Source organism: Neopsephotus bourkii, unplaced genomic scaffold, assembly GCF_033783945.1.
Source record: "Neopsephotus bourkii isolate Nb327-2 ecotype Australia unplaced genomic scaffold, CSIRO-AGI_Nbou_v1 NB_1240, whole genome shotgun sequence".
NCBI lineage: Eukaryota > Metazoa > Chordata > Aves > Psittaciformes > Psittacidae > Neopsephotus > Neopsephotus bourkii.
In genome coordinates, this window is record NW_026901725.1 from 1 (window position 1) to 24,709 (window position 24,709).

Here is a 24,709-nt window from a genome sequence, read left to right on the forward strand (position 1 = left end):
TGCAGGAAGCAACTTCCCCCTCACCCGTCTGGAAGACCAGCAGCGGGTAGTAGTCTGTCGGGCGCACCAGGTTGGGGAGCGCCCTTGTGATATCCCTGATCCGGGCTCCAGGCAGACTACACACTTCCCTATGATGAGGGTCAACTCTGCATATCGGGCCCTCTGTTCCTGTCAGAATGGAATCACCCACTACAATGACCCTTCTTTCTTTCTTACCAGAGGCAGTCTTGAGGTGCGAAGTCAACTGCTTCGCATGCTTAACATTTCATTAAAATGTTAAGTAAATATAGTGTGCTACGAGTTAGAGCAATTACAGTGTAGGCTCAAGTTCTTTTCTAACAAATAAATAACAACAGACTACCTGACTACCTTAGTACTACTTGTTCCTCACTTCCTTTCTTTTGAACAGAAATAAGCATTGCTACTTGACCTGCTAAGTAATTTTAAACATTGCCTAGTCAGTCAGGTTCCTTAGGCAAGATAAAAGTGAGAGTAATCTTGTTTGTAGAGGGCAACAGGCTTTATCTAGGTCACAATGTTAACTCTTCTCAGCTCCAGTGGGAACAACTAGAAGAGAAACTCAGGTGCACCCTGAATTTAATGTTGGAAGTATTAGGCCTCTTTAGCTGAAGAGGCTCAGGATAGAATTTTGGGGAATAAAAACTTTGGAGTTAGGTGCTTTTATTCTTTATGCCAGAAAGAAGAAGGATGTATCATTCAGATTATTCAGATGAGACAAGGAAATAATTGCTACAAGTATTCAATTATTAGCAATAATTTCTGAACACTTCTGATGGGTTTAATTACAAATTTAAGTAGTTAGTGTGCCAAGTTACAAATGAAACATCCTTTAGCTTTGATAAGCACTTTATAATATAAAATAGCTTGTGCAGCGACAACTTGTGATTTCAATCTAGTAGTTTTTAGAAAGTATTTAAATTATGAACTTCAAAGGTCACAGAGAAAAACCCTGATCTTTAGAAACATTTATGTTGTTATAAACTGCATCAATTATAATATTACTGCATGCATATTAAAAGTTTTTTTTAAAGGTATTACCTGTAAGGCCTCCTGTTTATTACAGAATTCATTATCATCAGGTGTTTTAATGAGGTAGCAATGGTTACAACACTTCTTGAGTTCCATCATGATGTTCAAAAATCCTGAGGTACTGCCTTTTGAACCTTTACTCAGGGCTTTATAATTCCTGGTTAAAATCCACCTATGATATAGAATGTGCAATGAAAGTAATTTCTAACCATTTGTGGAAATATGAAGGATGTAAGCTCTCAAAATACCAGTTCAAATTGCATTATGAGAACTATTACACTTCAGAAATTTTCATATAGATATATCATTAAAATTACAGGAATTAAAAAGTGTCATTACTTACTTGTAATATTGCTTCTGTAATGCACTCATTTCCACCCTCAAAATCTGTTCAACCTTGGCAGGTAAAGATTTTTCTACATCTTTTTTAACTCTTCTGAGTAGAAATGGTTCAAGTTCTCTGTGAAGACTTGCATAACCAAACTCTCTCCCTTTGCCATGCTCCTCTTCAAAATCTTCCCAGGAAGAAAACCTTCAACATAAGAAAGAATAAAGGTAAAATAGTGACATACCATGAACATCATAGACACACAAAGACCATAAATATACCACATGTGCACAAACACATATGGACTTCTTCCCCACACCCCTGTTTTATTTAATAAGTTTGTGAATTTGCATCTCACAAGAAATTCCAAATATTTTGCATGCAAATAGGAGAATGGAAATTTCCAAAATTTTGCAGAATTCAAAACAAACTACTGGATTTTAACTTCTCCAGCGAAAACCCAACATTTTACTTTTCTGCATGGTAGAAGGTTGCAGAAATTCCATTATATTTCTCAAGATCAGCATGAAAAATTAGTTGCATAGCTGGAGGAAGTGCAAGAGAACAGACCGCATACCTTTTGCAGCTTGTATGGACTAGATGAAATGTAATTATTCTCCGACATGTGCTAACAGACTAAGACAATGGACTTTGCGATCAAATTAAGAATAGGTGCCAGACAACAGATTTAGTGGCCTTGCTTGTAAGGTTCTGAAGAAGTCATTGCAATGCATAACTCCAAAACTAAATGGAACTACAGTGCTATGTATTTACAAGCTATCCAAAAGGAACATGTGCTCTTATTTATCTCAGATATAAACAGAGGCCAGTGTAGAGTAACATCAATACAATAAACCTATACTATGCAAACTATAAGGGCAAATTCACTGCCTGACTGAATTACTGGATATGGGCAGTGTAGTGCAATCTCGTTTTCACTCATGGTACTAAGAAAAGAAGACATTCCCAGCCCTATTCTATTTCCCTAGAGTAAATCCATGTGAGTTTCCTTTTAGATTAAGGTTAAATGTCTTTTCAGGTTTGAGTCATGCATCAATCCTTTTTTTGTTTGTTTGGTTGGGTTTTTTTTGTTTTCTTTTTGGGGACTGCTAAAACAGAAAAAGTGACAGCTGCTACCAAAAAAATGAAAAATGTGTGCAACTATTTTATATAAAATATTTAAACTATTTCACAATGCAGTTCTTTATGTCTGTTAACAGATTATCCAATCATTACAATATTCCACTGTAAGAAACGACCACACACATAAAAAAGTTTCACATTCCTTACTTTTCTGGCATGATGAAGTGCAGCAAAGACCAAAGCTCTCTGAGGGAGTTTTGTAGAGGGGTTCCAGTAATAAGAAGACGATGATTAGACTTAAAGTCTATTAAAGTCTTATACAGAAGGGAATCATCATTTTTTAAACGATGAGCTTCGTCAACTCCTATAAATACCCAATTCAGACCACCAAGGAATGACTTAAAGAAATTGGGGGTGGGGGGGAAACATTACACAAGTTAATATATTATGCAGTTTCTGGTATTTTACATGAGGTTATATATACACCATCACTCCTTTTATTTTAATAATGAACGGACACATGTTTTTAGTATTAATTACGGTTTTTATGTTTGCTAGATTCAACAAAAGGCTATGCAGGCATCCCATGTTTATACTTGGGGGGGAGGAGGTAGGCAAAAAGCTGATCTATACATTTCCAATTGACAAAAGAAAAAAAATTAAAAAAAATCCACCATTAACTATCTTCTTTCCAGCATGTATGAACAAATGAAATAAAAAGCCAACAAGCAACTTTTTAAATTAAAATTTTCATATGCTGTTAGGATTAACAATAACTCTATGTGCTACTATCATGAAGAGAGTAGTAATATACATAATACTTCACACGCAAATACAAAGATAAAACATGGGATTTCAGAGTTGTGAATCACAGGTGTTTGGGGATAGGGGTTGGTTTGATTTTTCAGTTCCAGGGTGATGGCCTAACAGAGAAGTAGAGATTTTGAGATGCAAAGAAATTACAGCAACGTGAAGCTCAAGCAAACTGAAAAAAAAAAAAAAAAAGTTTAACCCACTTGATATGGGGGGGGGGAGGGGGCAGAAAGCCTCAATTTATATACATGAAATCTAGAAGTGCTTAAAGAAAACTTCACTGTCATATTTCCAAGAGTAAAGTTGTCATACTCCCCATCCATTTAATGGCCCAGAACCCAAATATGTGCCAACTCTAAAGGAGTTTTACATTCTACAAATTATTTTATCTCCCTGAAGATGTGTGATTACCTTATCCTTCAGCAAAATTTCATAAGTTGTTAGAAGTATATTAAATTTTAATCGTTTTGTCTGTGGATGCATCCATTCATGAGTTCTTATCTACAAGAAAAATCGAATGAACTATAAGGTAGAGAAAAATGGTCTTATTGATCAGTATGACTTCAGGTACTACAGCAATATAGATGTTAAGTGACATATAAGAATCTCATCACAAAAAAGGAACAACACATGAAGCTTAAAAAAAAGTTATTAAACAGTGGTGGGGGGGGTTTGTTGCTTTTTGTTTAGTTAGGTTTTTTGTGGATTTTATCTGTGCGTGTTTCAGGGGTTTTTTTGTGGGTTTTTTTTGGGGGGGGTTGGTGGTTTTTTTTCAACCTTTAATGGATAAGGTTACTTAGATTCTTCCTTTCAGAAAACAAATTAAGATTGTCTGTCTGGATTAAATATTTATTTTATGCACCTAAATAATCACATGACAAAAGACAATTCATTTTCAAATGCAAGGTCGCATTTTTAATTCTTTTTATTATCAAGCAGGAATGGATTTTTTCACATACATTTATATCAGCTCAAAATTTATGTTTTTAATTTGCATTTTTAACACATACAGTGTTTGAAATGAGTATTTGCTCATTCCTAATCAAAATATTGGAGATTAGCATAATACAGGAACATGAAGTATGCCTTGTTTACCACTAATCTTTTTCAATGATACAAAGAAATACTCACCATATTTCTGCTAATTATATCTCCTAAGTAAACAACAGCATTCATCTGAGGAGCCCAAGTTTGAATCTCTCTTTGCCAAGATGTCAAGGTAGAAAGTGGCACGACTAGCAAGAAAGGCCCATACAGTTGGTGTTCGTGAAACAGGTAGTTCAGAAAAGAAATTGTTTGTACTGTTTTACCCAGACCCATTTCATCTGCAAGAATACAACTATTCCCTCTAAAAACAAACAAACAAACAAACAAACAATTTATAAATGCTTTCAAATTCAAAACAGCAAGACTAATTGAAGACTATACTTACTTGCACCATGAATGAGCAAGCCAGTTTAGTCCATTTAACTGATAATCTCTTAACTCTAAACTCTCATGTCCTCCAATATAAGATGGTTGCTTCTTTAGTGCAGCAAACCTTGGCCTCTGTTTTAGAATCTGTCAAAAGCAAACTGAACATCATTCCTACTACTAGGTGAAGTTACGCAACATGTCTTATAGAAACAAAGCAGCAGTAGGAATCTGTTTGGTCACCAAGTCTAGACTTTATTAATCACAACTAGACCATATAAAAATATCAACCCATTTGCAAGCTAAAATTAGCTTGACTGCCACTCTAAATTTCACAACAGAAGTGACATGAACGCATTCACAAAGGTTAGTTTTAAAACAAATTGAGGTACTAAACAATTCTATCTGTTAACGGCAATAAAATAAGCAGGAAACAAATATCTACAAAAGACTACTCTTAATAATGATATTTGCAACATATATAACTATAGCTATCATTATTACTGTTCTGGACAACATTCAGAAAATATTTTATCTTGTACATCTTTTTTAATGCATTAAATATGTCAACCTTTTTTAATTATTATTGCAACTGCATAAATCCATTGAAATTACACACTCACCTTGAAGTCCTTAAATGGAGTAGTCTTGGATAGATTTCTGCTAAAATACTCATCAATACACATCTGAAATTTTTTGGCAATGAGAGCACCATCTTCCCAGCTACATTCTGAGTAAGGCAGACCCTGCCATTTGCAATAGTAATCTGGATAACCAGCTTCTGATTTCTGATTTGAATGAGCTGCAGAAATGCATCAGAGATACCAGATCAATATTTTCCTTCTGTATTTTAAGAAAGCTCTCATTTTAGGTGATACATGAACTAGTTTCACAGCAAAGACAGTAAGACAACTTTTCTTTTCATCAGAGATTTTGTTTCGCCTTAAGTTTTTAGGGATATTAATAACCTAAATTTCTTAACAACATGCAAGCTATAAATTTGTAATATTCTCAACACTTTTCCATCTGGAAGTTTGTCACATACCAATTATCCTTTCCACTATTTGATACTGTTTATGTAGATCATCTGTAAGTTCCTGCTGGCAGTTATAATATTCCACGTCTTCTGGAGAAGCATTTTTCAGCCTGAAATGGGAATTTATTTGTAGCACTTATTACATTGTGTATCTCTAAAACTAAGAAAATCTGGCAATTTTAAAGCTCTGAACATAGCACCGTAGGAATGCTGCTTAGAGAGCTTCTTTGAAGAAAGCACAACTCTGAAATTCCTGTATCTGGCCTAGGTACCTCACCACTGATGAGTGAGAAAGCTTATCAAAAGACATTGCTATCAGCTACACCTTGTACTAGTCATACAGTTAATTTACAATATCTATTCTCAACACTGAGTAATGTTTTTCACATGGCATTTTTACAGAACATCACTGATGGCTCACTGTAAAAATCTATCTTATAAGTAGGAATCACTAAAAAGCCCACTATTCATAGATTATATATTATACATACTAATAAAATACGATCCTAAAACACAGCACTAAAACTTAAGGATTTTTTTGACTCCTTGGTTCTGAGGCTTTAACAGAAGTTTGAGCCAAGAAAACTAAATGCTGTAATGTTTTGAGTGCTTTAACCATTTCTGTTTGGTTTTCTTTTTTAATCTCTGCAGCAATTCCTGAAGACCTCTGATCAAAATTCAATCAATCAATGATGCAATTAGTAAAAGGTAAGATTTAAAACAAAACCAGAAAACCCGGCACCCATCTTGTTAAAACTTCATTTTTAACAGACACATTAAAATCTAGGTGCAGAAGCTGCTTCCTTAAAGGCCTCATTTTACAAGATGTGTGAGCATTCTCACTTGCTCAAGTAAAGTTTCTATGATCAGAATCATACAGGATCATAAGGTGTTAGGGAAGCTTCAACTTTATAGCTTTTGTCTTCCTGTTGCATAGGCACTTGAAACTATGCCTTCACAAGAGGCGATGGAACTCACAAACCCACAATAAAACATCTATATTACAAAAAATAAGGAGTGAATAAGTAGTTATAAAAATACTCACCAGCGTTTTGTTTCCAGATCCTTTTTCTTATAGTTGTCCAGTTTCTTCATTCCTTTAACATTTTGTTGCTTTAGTGTTTCTTCAGTTTCCCAAGTATTATGGATGTGTGACCAACCTTTCCATTTAATAAGATACTGTACTTCTCCTAGCTCCTTTGACTTTTCAAACCCAGTATTTGGGTCACCATCTGCCTCAACAGCATAGATGGTGGTTGCAGCACCAGTGGCTGGTAAAGAAAACACACCATAAGGCTTGAATAAGCGTGCACTGCAATAAATTAATCAGTAAAAAACATACCACAGAAAGCAATTTGTGACAATCTTATATGAGCATGTAACTTGAGAAATTATATCTACAGCTCTTATGTTATTCCTCTTATTTGAATAATTATGATGTAGTTATATTAACACATGCACAATGAGATAAAAAAAAAAAACAAACCAAAACACTCTGCATCTAACCTATAGTATATAATTTAATGATAATTTTCTTAGTGTTCCTAGTTTTTCTAGTGATTCACAGAGAATGCTCCACTAACACTGCTAGCTGTCATCTTTGCTATATGAGAATAAAACAGATATTTGACATTGTGCTTAATCAGGCTTGAGACTTGAAACACTATTCAATCATTACTATGCATGCTATAAATCCAATTCACAGAACTGAAGAATGACTGAGGTTGGATAGGACCTCTGGAGGTCATATGCTCCAACCTCCATGCTCAAACAAGGTCACCTAGAGCCAGTTGCCCAGGACCATCTCCAGATGGCTCTTGAATATCTCCAGGGAAGGAAACTCCACCACCTCTTTGGACAAACTATTCCAGTGCTTATTCACCCTCATGGTCAAAAAAAAGTCTTTCCTTATGTTCAGATGGAACCTCCTGTGTTTTAGTTTGTGCCCACTCCCTCTTGTCCTGTCACTGGACACCAATGGAAAGAGCCTGGCTTTGCCTTCTTTGAACCCTCCCTTCAGGTATTTATATACATGAATGATCTCTCCTCCTTGAGCCTTCTCTTCTCTGTCCCAGCTCTCTCAGCTTTTCCTCATAGGAGAGATGTTCCAGTCCCTTGATCATCTTTGTGGCCCTTTGTTGGGCTCTCTCCAGTAGTGCCATCAGTCTCTTATACCAGGAAGCCCAATACTGGGCACAGTATTCCAGATGCAGCCTCCCCAGCAGTGAGCAGAAGGGAAAGATCACCTTCCTTGACCTGCAGGCAATACTTTGCCTAATGCAGCCCAGGATACCATTAGCCTTCTTTGTATCAAGGGCACATTACTGGCTCATGTTGTAAAGAATACGAGAATGATTTGTGTCAAGAACTTAGGAATCATTGTTAGCAATGCACTTGTGACCAGTGTACCATGTATAATAAATGTTGCTATCAATGTAATGATGGGAAAGAAGAAGAAACAATGGAATAGACTAGTCCCTACTTTAATCATTTTGACTGTTAATATTATAAGGGTGCTTTATGGCTTTGTTTTACTGCTTGAGTGCTTTAAGGAAGGGGTTGGGTAAAAGTTTCTCAACCGGAGACAAGACCCCAGCAACCAAGGAAGAACAATAGAAAGGAGCCATGTCGACAGGATTGGCTGAGACCCATGACCACAAAGTATAAAAGACTGAACCCCAAAGAACCCAGTTTGAGTCGTTGGCGGAGCAGAGACTCCCCAGAGCACCCAGCGCTGCTTGCTTACTGCCTCTCGATATTAATCAACTGTAATAAAATAACTAAACCAGATCATGGTTAAGACGAATTTTTATGACAAAAATGTGTGACCCCGATATGATCTCTGTGTGGTTGCTTGGGACTGTAGCACTTACGAGGAGGCGCCCCACAATTTGTGGCTCGTGAGTTCTAGTCCCGGGCAGTCTCGTGAGATCAATGCGAAGCCGGTATGTGCATGTATGTAAGACGCAACAAGGTTGCGTGGTTTTCCTCTAACCGTGGTTTCAGTGAAGAAACCAGTCGGTGAAGAGACGGAGTGTATGGTGAGACACGGACCAGGGTATCAGGATCTGTGAAGTGAGTGTGGACCTCTTCTAAGCGTGTTTCCAATCTCCCATGAGGGACTTGTCCACTGAAGGAGGGAAGTGATAGTGATTGACTGAGAGGAAGCACACCCGGCGGGAAATGGGTCAGAGTAGGAGTTGTAACTCTAACCCAGGAAGGGGCCCATGGAGAGGTCCCAGGTAGGGGCCCATGGAGAGGTCCCAGGAATAAGGTAGGGAGCTAATCACCAGATATACCCCCCAGACAGTCCCTTGGGGTTAATACTTAAGTACTGGGGCTCTTGGCCATCCCAGGAGGAAAAGAGTAAGGAAAAAAAAAGGTCCATTACTGTATGGAAGTGTGGACCAAAGAGGAAATTCAGCCTGACCATTTATAATGGCCAGTATTTGGGTGTTTTGATGATTGGATTTGTCAGGCTTTAAATCTATATGTAAATGGTAAGGCACCTTTCAATCAAGAGGAGTGTCTATTTTGTGGCTTGTTATAGTGATGATTTTGGTCTTGTGATTTTGGTATTGGTGACAGACTTTTATAACTGTTAATTGTTAGTTTGATACGATTTTTGTCTCTGTCTCAAGTGTTTTAACTGTGTGGAGTGTGTCTGTGGGATCCCGTGTGTGTGTGAATGTGAGACTGATAATGGGAAATTGGCAGAGTGAAGAGATCTTGAAAAAGAGTCCTTTAGGGTGCATTTTGGAACACTGGAAAGAACTGGGAGGGTTTCCTGGAGGCTCGGTAAAGAAGAAAATGTTGATAAAACATTGTAACCAATTGTGGCCTTTATATACTTTGGAAGATCAGGAGAAATGGCCTAAAAATGGAATTCTGAATTATAATACAATTAACGTTGGTTTTGAGGTGGTCAGGAAAATGGGATGAAGTGATGTATGCAGATACATTTATCACTTTAAGAAACCACCTGGAGTGGCACACAGAATGTGAAATTAATACGCTCTAATTTTGGCTTTGGAAAAAGACAGGGAAAAACAGAAACCTAAGCTGGAGAGATGTTGTTCAGCTGTGATATTGGGGAAATGATGTTTAAAAGTTAAAAAAAAAAAACCAAAAACAACAAAAAACCCAACCAAACAAAAAACCCCCACAAAACAGTAATCAGGAAAATAAATAGGAAAATGATAATATCATGGGTACCTCCAAGAGGTGCATCCTCTATATCTGTCCTATCAGATATTGATAAGGAGGAGGATATTGCTGTCACTGGCAACAAGCAGCACATTCACATTCAGAGGTAAGAAAGGGTTAAACCAGAAGTGCTGCTGCAGAGGCAGACATCTGCAACCCCTGCAGAGCAAGGTGGGCAACCGTCACAAAAAAAAAAAGAAACAGAAAAAAAATAGGAAAACCAAGGGAGTGTGCTCCTCTTCTGTGGAGCCGGATCAGTGTGCGTGTGTGGAAGCGTGGTTAGCAGACAAGGGTTACGTTCCCATGGCTGAACTTGGCCAGGGACCGGTTTTGTAAAAGTCAGTAAGAAACCCAGCTTGGTAAAACATCAGCTGTGCAAAAGGATAAGCTGACCTTGTAGTTAAAGAGTATCCTGAAGGGAGGAACAAGGATGTTAGAAGAAGGGATGTAACCACAGGAGTTTCCCAAGAATGTGTGTGTGTAGCAATCTAGCTCTATATATACCCTAGGTTTAAGCAGAATAAACGGATCACTTTATCAATCATATTGATTGTGCTGTGTTCCCTCCGCATCGCGATGACATAGAGTCTCCAACAAATTGGCACCTGAACAAGGGACTTAGACCCAGGCGAGACAAAGAAACCCAGGTACCTGTAGAGGCTGGGGTCAACGCGAGCGGAGCGAGGAAGCACCGGAAAAGCAGCATCCGGAGGGTCAAAGGCACTGATCTTGCTGGACAAGAGTACCGAGTCGCCTCGAGGACCTGGAGGAGAGAAGCCAGGTCACCGGTAGAGGATCCTCTGCCATCGCCGCCGGCTAATTTGGCTGTCTGCGGGGTAAGCTGCATTGGCGTCAAAGCTGTGTAACTCGTGAAGAATATAAAAAGCTGTGAAAGAATATAAAAAGGTCTGTAAAGCTCTGTAAAGCTGCGTAAAGCTGTGTAACTTGTGAAGAATAGCCAAATCTGTGTAATTTGTGAAGAATATAGAAATGGATATGGAAAGACAGGCAGCCTATGATTTATTTAAGTGCTTCTTAGAGAAGTGAGGTATAGGGAAAGAAATAGACTTAGGGAAAGAGTTTACCGCCCTTCTCGATTATGCACCGCAGAAGCCTCCTCAGCATAAGGGGGAAGATAAAGTGAAACAGTGCCTGCGTCCGAAAGTACAAGTAGAAAGTGCAAATGCAGTCACCTTTGACCTAGAGGAAGAAGACCCCGAATTGGAATTGGAACCATACCCAGAGTCTCCGGCAGAACCAGACTTGTACCCTTCCCTTCCTGATCCCGACTCAGACAGTTCGGCTCGTCGGCAGATGCAAACCAGCCTCAGTGATGGTCAACTGTGACAGCTGCTGAAGAAATTAGAAGCATTGGAGACAAAAGAAACCTCCAAACCCTCTGCCCCACCCTCCTACAATCCAGTAGTAAAGAAAGGGGAGTGGGAGGGGGATGTTGGGCACGGGGTACTGGATTACGGTAATAACCCTGCTAAAGGTTTTCAAGGGATGATCAAAGATGCAATTGTTATGGGGGAATTTTCGGCTGTGGGTCCCTCGGCATTCCCGGTGTTTAACACTCCACAGGGGGAAAGGAGAGGGAGGCATTGGATTTAAAGTTAGTAAAGGAGGCGCGTCAACCAGTAACATCCTATGGGTTAAAATCATCGTATACTCAGGCAATTATCGCACATATTTTTTCTGCATATATCCTAGCACCATATGATATCTGTATGATAGCTCAATTGTTGCTTACTCCCCACCTTCAGACATGATTTAAAGTGAGCACATCAGAGGAAAAGGCTGGATACATGGCTACTGCCTTTTCTGCTGCTGTTAAACCCCTTTTACAATCAGGTTAGGGCGATTGTGGGGGTGCTAAAGGTATGAGATGTTATAATTGTGGACGGACGAGACATTGTACAAAGAAACATTGTACTGTAAAGAAAATTAGTTCAGCAGCCTGCCGCCCCCCCCAATAGTGTTACTGGTTTTGCAGATAAATGTATTAGATGTGACAAATTTGGACACAAGACAATTGAATGTTGTTGCTTTGCAACCTAGCTTGCCTAGCCCTTTAATGATAACTCAGGGTTGGGATTTAATAGTAACTGATTTAAAAGACTGTTTTTTCACAATTCCTCTACACCCAAGCGATTGTGAAAAATTTGCTTTCTCTGTCCCAGCAATTAACAAAGGAGAGCCTGCTAAGAGATATGAATGGGTTGTTTTACTTCAAGGTATGAAAAATTCTCCTGTTCTTTGTCAACTGTATATTGCCTGAGTATTGCAACCAATCCGATAAAAACTGCAAAAATGTGTTATCCATCACTATACGTATGATATCCTAATTGCAGGCAAAGATTTAAACAAGGACCATCTGCTCTACCTGCTACAATCAGAATTAGCGAAAGCAGGACTGGTAATTGCACCAGACAGAGAGCAGCGACTACTGTAACTACTCGGTTAGAAGTATTTGCTCTTTTGATTATACGAGGTTGTTCACGTTGTCAGAAAATTATGGGCTGTGATCCATCACAAATTTGTTTGCCACTTACCAGGGTATGGTTAGACTGGGCACAACAATCTAGCTCTGCTGTTCAGTTTGCTCTGATAGGTTTTGTTGGTCCTCTTAATATACATTTTCCACCTCATAATATGTTTACAATGCTAAAGAATAATCAGTTTGAAGATGTTACCTTTTATCCTAGTAAACCTGTTGTAGGATTAACTGTCTTTACAGATGCAAGCAAAATCAATCACACAGCCGGATATGTTTGACAAACAGACGATGGTTGGAAAGAGCAGAAGATATTTGGTCATTTTTCCAATTTGCTACAAACACTAGAGCTAAGTGCTGTTATTGCAGTATTTCAACGATGGCCTGACACCCCTCTTAGTATTGTCTGCGATTCTTTATATGTTGTAAGCATTGTTCAACGTATAGAAAGGGCAATTTTACAAGAAGTCACTAATCACAGGTTGTGGATCTTGTTAAAAACCCTATTACATCTTGTGAATACTTGTAAATGTACATATTTTATTATGCATATTGGTAATTACAGATTCTGGTCTCTGGGGGGTGCCAGCTCGATGGGTGAAACACTGGAAAAAAGTCAACACTGCCCCAGGACACCCCCCTTGTCAATGACTGAATGAACTGAAATTTGATCTTAGGACATCCGTTTTATGGATGCTTTCAGTCCTTCTTAAGGTGAAGGGAGCAACCTTTTTTATGTTAAATTTCTGCATCAAGACCTGCAGTGGAAAGGTCTATGATGGACTGTGGACTTATGACCCCATATACAACTCACTTAATACATTCTCTCTGTGATACTCATGTACTAGAAGCTGGTAAAAATAAGTATGTCCAGGTTTCTATTGACCTTTGGACACCTTTATAAATACTACTGGCTACTTCTTCCAACATAGGCTGGCCACCTGTGTCAGAATGAGTGTGCATTTTGGCCAGTATAAAAGCCCAAGCCTCATGCGATGTGGGGGGAGGCAGAGCCTCTGCGGGGACGCCTGCTAAGGTTGGGCCTGCCACCTTGCACTGTGATGATGCTTCTTGGAGCTGGTTTTCTTGTTAGTCTCCACAGGGTCCTTGTGCCACGTTCTGTACGTGCGATTGTGTAGTGGAAGTAATGATTGTTGGGATTTTGTGCTTCAAATATTGTAGTTGTGTGGACTGTGCTTGTGGGATCCCATATGTGTGTGTGTGTGTTAAGGGCAGACGGTGTTCTGTGTATTTTTTGTTGTTGGGTTCATGTAAAAGTTTCTAATAGATAGTAGTTTAACATTTCAGACAAGAAAGGGTTAATGCAAAAGTGCGGTTGCCGGCAGATATTTATGGTTGCTGCTGAAGCAGGCAGGCAGCTGTAGCTGCTGCCGAGCAGGCAGGCATTTGTAGCCCGTGCAAAGCAGGGTGAGCAACTTCAAAAAAAAAAAAAAACAAAAAAAAGAAAACAAGGTTATTTGATAAGAGTTTAGTCCCCATGTTCAAAAACAGCTGCCCTCCAATTCGGCTCCCAGTGCTCCACCGGTGGAAGGACCAGGATGGACACCAGAGCTGAGGAGAGAAAAAACAAAACAAAATAAAACAAAACCAAGCTTAATATGTTTAAAGTAACCTGGGGATGAATACAAGACTTGGAGGAACAGATAGATCGGTTGAAACAAGAACTGCTAACTGAAAAAGCGAGAGGGGTAGTGCAAACACAAGCCTTACGAGCCATCACCTAAGCAGCATCAGAGTGGCAGATACAGAACCTATCTACTTCTCAAGAACTGATAACCTGGAGGAGGGGGTATATTTGTGTCCTCCTGCCTACAGGTCCATCGCGAATGCCTGCAAAGTTTGTCAAGCCTTGCCATGATCTGGACGGATGAATGGAGGAAGCCGAGATGCTTCAGCTACAGGAGCTGAATGTGAAAACCCTAAACAGAATGAGATAGAGGAAGAGAAAAACCAATGATTGCTAAACATTATTTAAGAGCAATTGAAAAGTAAGAGCTTTAATATGTGTGCTTGTAAAATAGCTATTGTTAGAGGCTTTGATTTTGTGTATGAAACCAACTACTAGCCAGTTGCTGATAAGAAACTACACCTTGTATTGTATAGATATGTCACTTGTAAAAGAGATGTTAGAGTATGCAAATTTGTAGTAGCTGCTAGAAAATGCTAAAGCAAAAGATAGAAATATTCTAATACAATAGTAGTGTTATAAAACAGGTAACGGAACAAATTAAGAGGGTGAGAGAATTCCACTGGTAAGAAATTTCTTTGGCTAGTCCCTTGCTGGCATCAGCATCTTCAACATGCTGCTGCACCCTGTAATAGTTACTCTGCTAATGTAAATCAGTGTGTGTGCCTTGCTGTAATAACAGATTGTTATTGGATGAAGCAGGTGAAACTGCATTGACAACAAGATGCAAGGACTGAGGCTGACCAAATACGTGCTACCACAATCAAGGGCAAGACTGGGTTGGCCTCTGTGCCTGCAACCAAGAAGAACCTTTAGCTCCGCTGCTGGCTGCAACCCAGCAGGCGTGGAGCGGTGGGGACACATGCCATGCCAGACCTTGATGTGAAGGATGGACCCGCTGTTACCAGAGAGCCATACGTGTTGCATGAACCTCTCAGACCATAGTAGTTACATTCACAAGGAGCTGCAACAACTTGCACAAATTAAAAGAAGGTGACTCTTGGGACCTCACCTCCTGGTTAAGATCACTGGGACTAGGATCCTGGCTAAGCAGTATTTTAAGTCATTTTTTGCCTGTATGTATCTTGATTTTGTTTATCTTGATTTGTTTGCCTTGCATTATTCAATGTATTCAGCAAAGCCTTATGAAAATTGTAACAAATATGCTTGAAAAAGAAAAAGGGGGAATTGTGGAAGCATGGTTAGCAGACAAGGGTTACGTTCCCATGGCTGAACTTGGCCAGGGACCAGTTTTGTAAAAGTCAGTTAGAAACCCAGCTCAGTAAAACACCAGTTGTGCAAAAGGATAAGCTGACCTTGTAGTTAACGAGCATCCTGAAGGGAGGAACAAGGATGTTAGAAGAAGGGATGTAACCACAGGAGTTTCCCAAGAATGTGTGTGTGTAGCAATCTAGCTCTATATATACCCTAGGCTTAAACAGAATAAACGGATCACTTTATCAATCATATTGATTGTGCTGTGTTCCCTCCGCATCGCGACGACATAGAGTCTCTGACATGCGTGTTATGAGGAGTTTGGACCCTGGAAGTGAGACTGCCCTGGGGGGGAATACCATGGGGTGGCTCTGTTGACTGAATTGGAACTAGACTGACAGGGACCTGGGGAATCTTCCCTAGCAGGTCCACTGATTAATTAAAACGAGGAACTAGAGGAATGGATCTGTTGGAATGGATCTGTTGAAACAAGTCCAGAGGAGGGCCACGAGAATGATCAGGGGACTGGAGCACCTCCCATATGAAGATCGGCTGAGAAAGTTGGGGCTGTTCAGCCTGGAGAAGAGAAGGCTGTGTGGTGACCTCATAGCAGACTTCCAGTATCTGAAGGGGGCCTATAGGGATGCTGGGGATGGACTCTTCATTAGGGACTGTAGTGACAGGACAAGGGGTAATGGGTTAAAACTTAAACAGGGGAAGTTTAGATTGGATATAAGGTGAAAATTCTCTCCTGTTAGGGTGGTGAGGCACTGGAATAGGTTGCCCAGGGAGGCTGTGAATGCTCCATCCCTGGCAGTGTTCAAGGCCAGGTTGGACAAGGCCTTGGGTGATATGGTTTAGAGTGAGGTGTTCCTGCCCATGGCAGGGGTTTGGAACTTGACGAACTTAAGGTCCTTTCCAACCCTAACTATTCTGTGTTTCTATAAATAAAGTGGAATTTTAAGTGGATACAGGAGCAACTTATTTGACGTTAAATCAGAGGAATCCAATGGGATTATCACACCCCTTGGCATCCCCAGAGTTCTGGGAGAGTAGAAAGGATGAATCAAACTTTAAAACACCAGTTATCAAAATTAATGATTGAAACTAAAATGCCATGGATCAAATGTCTTCCCCTATCCTTACTAAATATTAGGACCATGCCAAATTCGACTACTGGAATTTCACCTTTTGAAGTGTTAAATGGGATGCCATATACCCGGGGACTACCAATAGGTCACCCCAAGTTGGAGGATGTCACTTAACCAGGGGACAAGGTACTAATAAAAAGCTGGAGAGAAGAAAGTTTATCCCCTTGTTGGGAAGGACCATTTCTTGTTCTTTTAACTACAGAAACAGCGATAAGAACTGCTGAAAAGGGGTGAACACATGCGTCACGAGTGAAAGAACCCATAAGAGAATGGAAAGTTGTGACAACCTGGAGACACCAAGCTAACCCTCAAGAGGACTTAAACAAGTAACTGAGGGAATTCATACTGACTCCTGTAGATATGATATGGGAAAATCAGGCACAACTGAAATAATCTCAATAAATAATAGAATAAGGGCTAATACCAGTCCATGTCCTATCTGTAGACACTGCAATCTGTATATTAGGGCAAAGAGTCCCAGTTATTCAAAATATACTATTACTTGTAAAGGACACCAAGAACAATTACTGAGAAATCAATTTCAGTTCTTTTGCATTCGGTGTGAAACTACAACCCCGTTGGAACAGTTGTTGTGGGTCAAATATTATTGCTGTAATGGCCAACGGGAAATTGACCTGCCAGGGAGGGCAAGACGGAGGGAATCGGTGCTGCAGCTGGAAGGGTCTGCCGAGGGCTGCAACCCCTGGGGCTGTGACCACTGAGCACTATGATCCTGACCGGACCTCTTTTGGAGATGGTTCTGATTGGGCTCATATGGGCAAATGCAGCGGCTGATAAAAGCGACGACTGTAATGAATGCATTACCACAGCTAGACGAGAGAGAGTAACCTCTCAAACACTAGTCTATCACACCATGTATGAATGTAAAGGAACAATAATTGGCAATTGTGTACACAACCAAACTCAATACAGACTTTGTAAAGAAAGGGAAAATAAAACATTTTGTTTTAATCCGAAAGAACTCCCCCATCAATATTGGATAGAGATAAGAACAAACTCAGCAGAAGGAAGACTAATGGCAACAAGCCAAATAATAACTAATCTAAGCCAACCTGTATGACCTATATTCAAATTGAGAGAATGTGAAAAATACATTTGCCCCCAACCAAAAGAGAGACCATATTTACCTACAGGTTGTTATGCAGATTGGGATTATGATAGTCAGTCAGAAAGAAGTTATCATTTTTGTGGACATACTGGATGGAATTGTGCCTATTGGAGTACAACTCCTACCTGGGGATGGCCCCAAGAATGCAAGGGAACCCAATTGAGGGCAGAGATTAAAAAGGGAATAACTTTTCCCAATTGTACAGCCCATTCTTGTAACCCTGTCAATCTAACTATCTGGAATCCAGAGCAATGGAAACAAGAAGAGGTAAAAATTGGACTTTTGATTTATGGACCTGGCGAAGATCCAGGGGTGATTTTACAAATAATAATTAAAGAAAAATCTAGAGAGTCAGTACACCACCACTTACTATTCAAGTGGGTAACAAGCTGTCTGTCTGGGTTTATACCACGACAATTGGGAACAATCAGACCTAGTTTTTTCTTATTACCTATAAACAGAGGGGAACGCTTAGGAGTCCAGTTATACACAGAGACCAATGAACTAAGGAGAAAACAATATAAAAGAGAACTGCAAATTGTTAATTGGAAGGACAATGAGCGGCCACCTGAACGAATAATCTCACACTATGATCCGGCAACTTGGGCTGAAGATGGGTCCTGGGGATACAGGACTCCTATATATATGATGAACAGGATTATAAGGTTACAAGATGTAGTGGAAATAGTGGTAAATAAAACAGGAGATGCATTAGGATTAGTTGCAAAGCAGAATACCAAGATGAGAACTGCAATATATCAGAATCGGCTACTTTTAGATTATTTGTTAGCTCAGGAAGGAGGGGTCTGTGGAAAATTTAATCTTAGTAATTGTTGTCTAGAAATAGATGATGAAGGAAAAGCCATAAATGAATTAATAAGGGAAATGAAAAGGTAGCCCATGTTCCAGCACAAACCTGGAATGGAATCAATTTTGGAGGAATGTTAATTATTCCATGTATAATCATGTGCTTTACCAAATTGATACGTACAGTTGTCCAGAACATGCAATTAACTGTTATACCATTGGAATCTGAAAAGACAAATCAAGGAGGAACTTACTGATGATATTAAAAACAAGGGCGACACCAATATTATCTGCATCTCGGAAAGCAGTCATTAGATTAGAAGCTAAAACACGAATCAATAGGTTACATAAAAACAAATGGGGGAATTGTAAAGAATATGAGAATGATTCGTGTCAAGAACTTAGGAATCATTGTTACCAATGCACCTGTGACCAGTGTACCATGTATAATAAATGTTGCTATCAATGTAATGATGGGAAAGAAGAAGAACCAAGGGAATAGACTAGTCCCCTCTTTAATCATTTTGACTGTTAAAATAGAAAGGGTGCTTTATGCCTTTGTTTTACTGCTTGAGTGCTTTAAGGAAGGGGTTGGGTAAAAGTTTCTCAACCGGAGCAGATTAAAAACCAAAATGAAGTAAAAGATACTAATAATGGAAATAACAGCAATAACAATATTGATGAAAATAATAGGGAACAAAATAAATAAAAGGAGGAAAAATAAAAAAATAAAAACCACAAATGACGTACAATTTAATTGCTCACCACCTGATGACCAATGCTGAGCCCATTCCCCAGCAACGATCAGAGGCTCCTGACCAACTATCCCCAGTTTATATATTGAGCATGATGTTCTATGGTATGGAATACCCCTTTGGCTAGTTTGGGTCAGCTATCCTGGCTCTGCTCCCTCCCAGGTTCTTGTGCATCTGATCACTGGCAGAACATGAAAAACTAAAAAGACCTTGATTTAGAGTAAGCATTACATAGCAACAACTAAACCATCAGTGTTTTATTAACATTATTCTCGCGCTATTATGCCTTGTGCCTGTTATGCATGGCACCCAGGATGGGAACTTGTTGCCATTGCCCCTTATCCCAGTCATCATGTTCAGCCAGGTGGAGAGATGATAGGGAATCCTCCATATCATGCATTCTCTTGGACTCTTCATTAGGGACTGTAGTGGTTGGACAAGGGGTAATGGGTTAAAACTTAAACAGGGGAAGTTCAGATTGGATATAAGGAGGAAATTCTTTCCTGTTAGGGTAGTGAGGCACTGGAATAGGTTGTCCAGGGAGGTTGTAAATGCTTCATCCCTGGAAGTGTTCAAGGCTAGGTTGGACGAGGGCTTGGGTAATATGGTTTAGGGCGAGGTGTCCCTGCCCATGGCAGGGGGGTTGGAACTTGATGATCTTAAGGTCCTTTCCAACCCTAATTATTCTATGATTCTATGATTCTATTCTGTCTGCTTCTTGGGCCTGTCCCAGGAAAGGTAGGGTGTGATTCTAGTAGTCTATTTCTCTCCTGGTCTTCCTGATACTCCTCAACCTACTCACCTCCTCTCAGAGCTCTGTCATTAAGTGGAGGAGTTCCTCTATGTGGGCACACCTCCTATAGGAATGCTTAATACTGCCATATGGCATTGGCATAAGAGTGGGCTTAACTTTTTGCTTCACTGTTAGATAAAGCAAGGTCATGCACATGGCATAATCGCTGATGATGCATGTGAGCTGCCTGCAGGCTCCTGTGCGGCAATGAGTTTATCCTGTGGCCAAGGACTATGTGCAGCACAACATAAGCCTGAAGGCCACGTTGTATGTGCAGTGAAGCACAGCATAGGTCTGATCATACTTGGATTAACTGTTATGTGCATCACTAATGCTTAAATGTACAATGGTCTTTCAGTCAGGATCATTATGGTCCATTGCTGAGCTAGCTGGAGCTGGATATATCCAGCACAGGGCAGTCCCATGCCTCTTCTCACAGAGGCCACCTCAGCAGACATACCCACCCATCACCAAAACCTTACCATGTCAATCCCAATACAAATGACTAAGATTACCTTATTTATGTACAGTTTGGTCAGTTCCTTTCTCTACAGCAGGAACTAACTGAAGGGAATCACTCAGACTGCCAAATTTTCCACCTAGGATATTAATCTACACACTGAAGCATAGAAGTAGTGCTTATCATTTGGCCTATGCACAGCAGGGGCTGTCTGGGGGAACCACCTGGACTGTCCAGAATCCCACCCACCTAGAGAGTGGTCCTGTAGCTATTAGTTGACTTGTTGAATTAACTTCTATGTAGATTCACAATCACCTTGTCTCAAATCAATCCATTGTCTCATCTAGGCGGAAACAAGCTGGGGAATTCCTGGACCACACAGGAATTTATGACTAGGCCCACAAGTACAGCCTGATATTCAGTTATACCACAGTTGCAACTATAGGGAAAATTAATTTCCTCCCTGTATCACAATAATAACTTAAATTCCATAGATTTTTCCACACTAAAAGAAAGAACATCGTCTTGTTCTATCATGCCTCTATACTAATGGGCACAGCATGAGGAATAAACAACAGGATCCAGAAGCTTTGGCCTAGTCCCAGAGGTACGACATCACTGGCTGTCCTGGGTTCAGCAGTAGCAGTCATTTTTTCTCCTTCTCGGTAGCTGGTGCAGTGCTGTGGCTTTGACTTTCGGCCTGGGAACGATGTTGATAGCAGTGATGTTTTCAGGTACTGCTCAAATGCTTGGTCTGGCCAAGGACTTTCAGGGCCTCATGCTCTGCAAGGGAGGAGGGGAAGCAGGGAGGAAGCAGAGACAGGACACCTGACCCAAACTAGCCAAAGAGGTATTCCATACCACAGCACGTCATGTTATTCCTCTTATTTGAAGAATTATGATGTAGCTATATTAACACATGCACGATGAGTTTAAAGAAAAACAAACCAAAACACTCTGCATCTAACCTATAGTATATCATTTAATGATAATTTTCTTAGTGTTCCTAGTTTTTCTAGTGATTCACAGAGAATGCTCCACTAACACTGCTAGCTGTCATCTTTGCTATATGAGAATAAAACAGATATTTGACATTGTGCTTAATCAGGCTTGAGACTTGAAACACTATTCAATCATTACTATGCATGCTATAAATCCAATTCACAGAACTGAAGAATGACTGAGGTTGGACAGGACCTCTGGAGGTCATATGCTCCAACCTCCATGCTCAAACAAGGTCACCTAGAGCCAGTTGCCCAGGACCATCTCCAGATGGCTCTTGAATATCTCCAGGGAAGGAAACTCCACCACCTCTTTGGACAAACTATTCCAGTGCTTGTTCACCCTCATGGGCTTCAGTTTGTGCCCACTGCCTCTTGTCCTGTCCCTGGACACCAATGGAAAGAGCCTGGCTCTGTCTTCTTTGAACCCTCCCTTCAGGTATTTATATACATGAATGATCTCTCCTCCTTGAGCCTTCTCTTCTCTGTCCCAGCTCTCTCAGCTTTTCCTCATAGGAGAGATGTTCCAGTCCCTTGATCATCTTTGTGGCCCTTTGTTGGGCTCTCTCCAGTTAGTGCCATCAGTCTCTTATACCAGGAAGCCCAATACTAGACACAATATTCCAGATGCAGCCTCCCCAGCAGTGAGCAGAAGGGAAAGATCACCTTCCTTGACCTGCAGGCAATACTTTGCCTAATGCAGCCCAGGATACCATTAGCCTTCTTTGTATCAAGGGTGCATTACTGGCTCATGTTCAATGTGGTGTCTACCAAGACCCTCACGACTTCTGCAAAGATGCTTTCCATCTGTTTGGCCCCACAGCATGTACTGCATGGGGTTGTTCTCCCCAGGTGCAGGACCTGGCATTTCCCCTTGTTGAACTTCATAAGGTTTCTTTCAAGTCATTTACCCAACCTGTCAAGGACCCTCTGGATGGCAGCACCACCCTCTGGCATACCAGCCACTCCTCCCCATTTGGTGTCAATCTGCAAACATGCAGAAGGCACACTCTGCCCTGTCATCCAGCCCATTAATGAAGATGTTGCAAAGGACTGGACCCAGTATGTACCCCTTGGGTACACCACTAGTTACTGGACTCCAACTAAACTTTTCACTGCTCATCACCACCCTCTGGGTCCAGCTGTTCAGCCAGTTTTCAACCCACCTCACTCTGCTTATTCAGCCCATAAATCAAGAGCTTGTCCATGACGACCTTATGGAACAGTGTCAAAGGCCTTCCTTAAGACCAGTTTGACTATATCCACTGCTCTCCCCTCATCTACAAAACCAGTCACTTCATCGCAGAAGGTTATCGAGTTGGTCAAATATGATTTCCTCTAGGTGAAGCCATGCTGGCTACTCCTAATGACCTTCTTGTCTTTCATGTGCCTGGAAATAATTTCCAGGATTAGCTGCTCCATCAACTTCTAAGGGGTTGAGGTGAGGCTGGCTAGCCAGTAGTTCTCAGGGTCCTTCTTGCAGACAGAAGTGACATGCAAACTGGTAACAACAGACGAGGAGAAGGCTGAGGTATTCAACAACTTTTTTGCCTATGTCTTCTCTGGCAACCTCTCTTCCTACACCTCTCAAGAGAGGGATGGCAGAGTCCCTTGCACCGTAAGTGAAGATCAGGTTCAAGATGACCTGAGGAACCTCAACACATATAGGTCTATTCAACCCGACAAGATGCATCCCAGAGTCCTGAGGAAATTTAGTTGCCAAACCACTCTTCATGATATTTGAAAAGTCATGGCCATCAGGAGAAGTCCCTGGTGACTGGAAAAAGGGAAACACTGCATCCATTTTTAAAAAGGGTACAAAGGAGGACCCTGGGGACTACTGACATGTCATCCTCACCTTTGTGCCTGGGAAGATCATGGAACAGATGCTCCTAGAAGCTATGTTAGGGCATGTGGAGGACAGGGAGGTGCTTTGAGACAGCCAACATGGCTTCACCAAAGGCAAGTCCTGCCTGACCAACCTAGTGGCCTTCTATGATGGAGTGACTCCATCAGTGGACAAGGGAAGAGCTAACTGTAAGGCCTTTGACATCGTCCCTCACAACATCCTTCTCTCCAGTTGGAGAGGGACAAATTTGATGGATGGACTGTTTGGTAGATAAGGAATTTGTTGAATGGTTGCATCGAGAGAGTAGTGACTAACAGCTCAGTGTTCTGATGGAGACCAGTGATGAGTGGTATCCCTCAGGGGTCCATAGTGTGACCAGAACTGTTGAATATCTTCATCAATGACATAGACAGTGGGATCAAGTGCACCCTCATCAAGTTTGCAAATGACACCAAGCTAAAAGCACTCACACCAGAAACAGCTGGCTGATGCACTGGTAAAGAAGATCTCTACTGGTGCTGCCAGGAAAAAGCGGCGGGTCGTAGTAGTAGGGGATTCTACTTTGAAAGGGACAGAAACACTCGTCTGTCGGCCTGACCCGATCTCAAGGGAGGTGTGTTGCCTACCAGGGACACGGATCAGGGATGTTGCAGAGAGGCTGCCTGCTCTAGTAAGTCCCACGGACTATTACCTGCTTCCAGTGAAACATGAGGGCGCTAGGGATATAGATAGTAGTAGTCTGGGGAACGTAAAGAAGGACTACAGAGCCCTGGGAGACGTGGTTAGGGGCTCTGGAGCTCAGGTAGTCTTTTCGTCAATTCTCCAGGATACAGGGGAGAACCTAAAAAAAAGCTAGGAGGATTAGCCAGGTTAATAAATGGTTAAAAGGGTGGTGTCACAGTCAGGGGTTTGGGTGTCTGGAACACGGGACCCGGGTTTGTAAGCCAGGTCTACTGGGGGCCTGGTGGAGCTAGTCTGATAAAGAAGGGAAAGAGCAGTTTGGTAGGAGGCTTGCCAGGCTGGTCAAGGAGGCTTTAAACTAGATGTGTTGGGGGAGGGGGACATCATTCCATCCCAACACACCCAGTCAGTTGCCAGCACCTATAATAAATGCTCGGAGCAATGCAGAGATATTCCAGCCAAAGAGCTGGCATCATTTGGAGCTCGACTCAGATGCCTCTATACAAACACCGGTGGTATGGGGAACAAACAAGAGGAATTAGAGATGTGTGCACGTCTACGGGGGCATGATATAATAGGCATCACAGAAACAAGGTGGGATGGCTCCTATGACTGGAGTGTTGGAATGGAAGGTTACAGGACTTTTAGAAAAGACAGGCCTGGCAGGCAGGGAGGCGGAGTTGCCCTTTATGTTAGGGATAGGCTGGAGAGTATGGAACTCTGTCTGGAGACAG

General features: G+C 41.0%; 1 protein-coding gene across 1 annotated transcript; it reads right to left on the reverse strand.

Annotated features, from left to right (window-relative positions):
• Positions 1-981: 981 nt before the first annotated feature.
• On the reverse strand, positions 982-7,045 carry LOC133218301 (chromodomain-helicase-DNA-binding protein 1-like). The gene is made up of 9 exons (XM_061364621.1): positions 6,769-7,045; positions 5,733-5,833; positions 5,311-5,489; positions 4,707-4,834; positions 4,406-4,622; positions 3,686-3,775; positions 2,669-2,859; positions 1,394-1,582; positions 982-1,222 (listed from the first exon to the last, which is right to left on the reverse strand). The coding sequence occupies exons 1-9, from the start codon at positions 6,816-6,818 to the stop codon at positions 1,012-1,014; spliced, it is 1,356 nt and encodes a 451-aa protein (XP_061220605.1). The 5' UTR covers positions 6,819-7,045; the 3' UTR covers positions 982-1,011.
• Between the last annotated feature and the right edge of the window lie 17,664 nt (positions 7,046-24,709).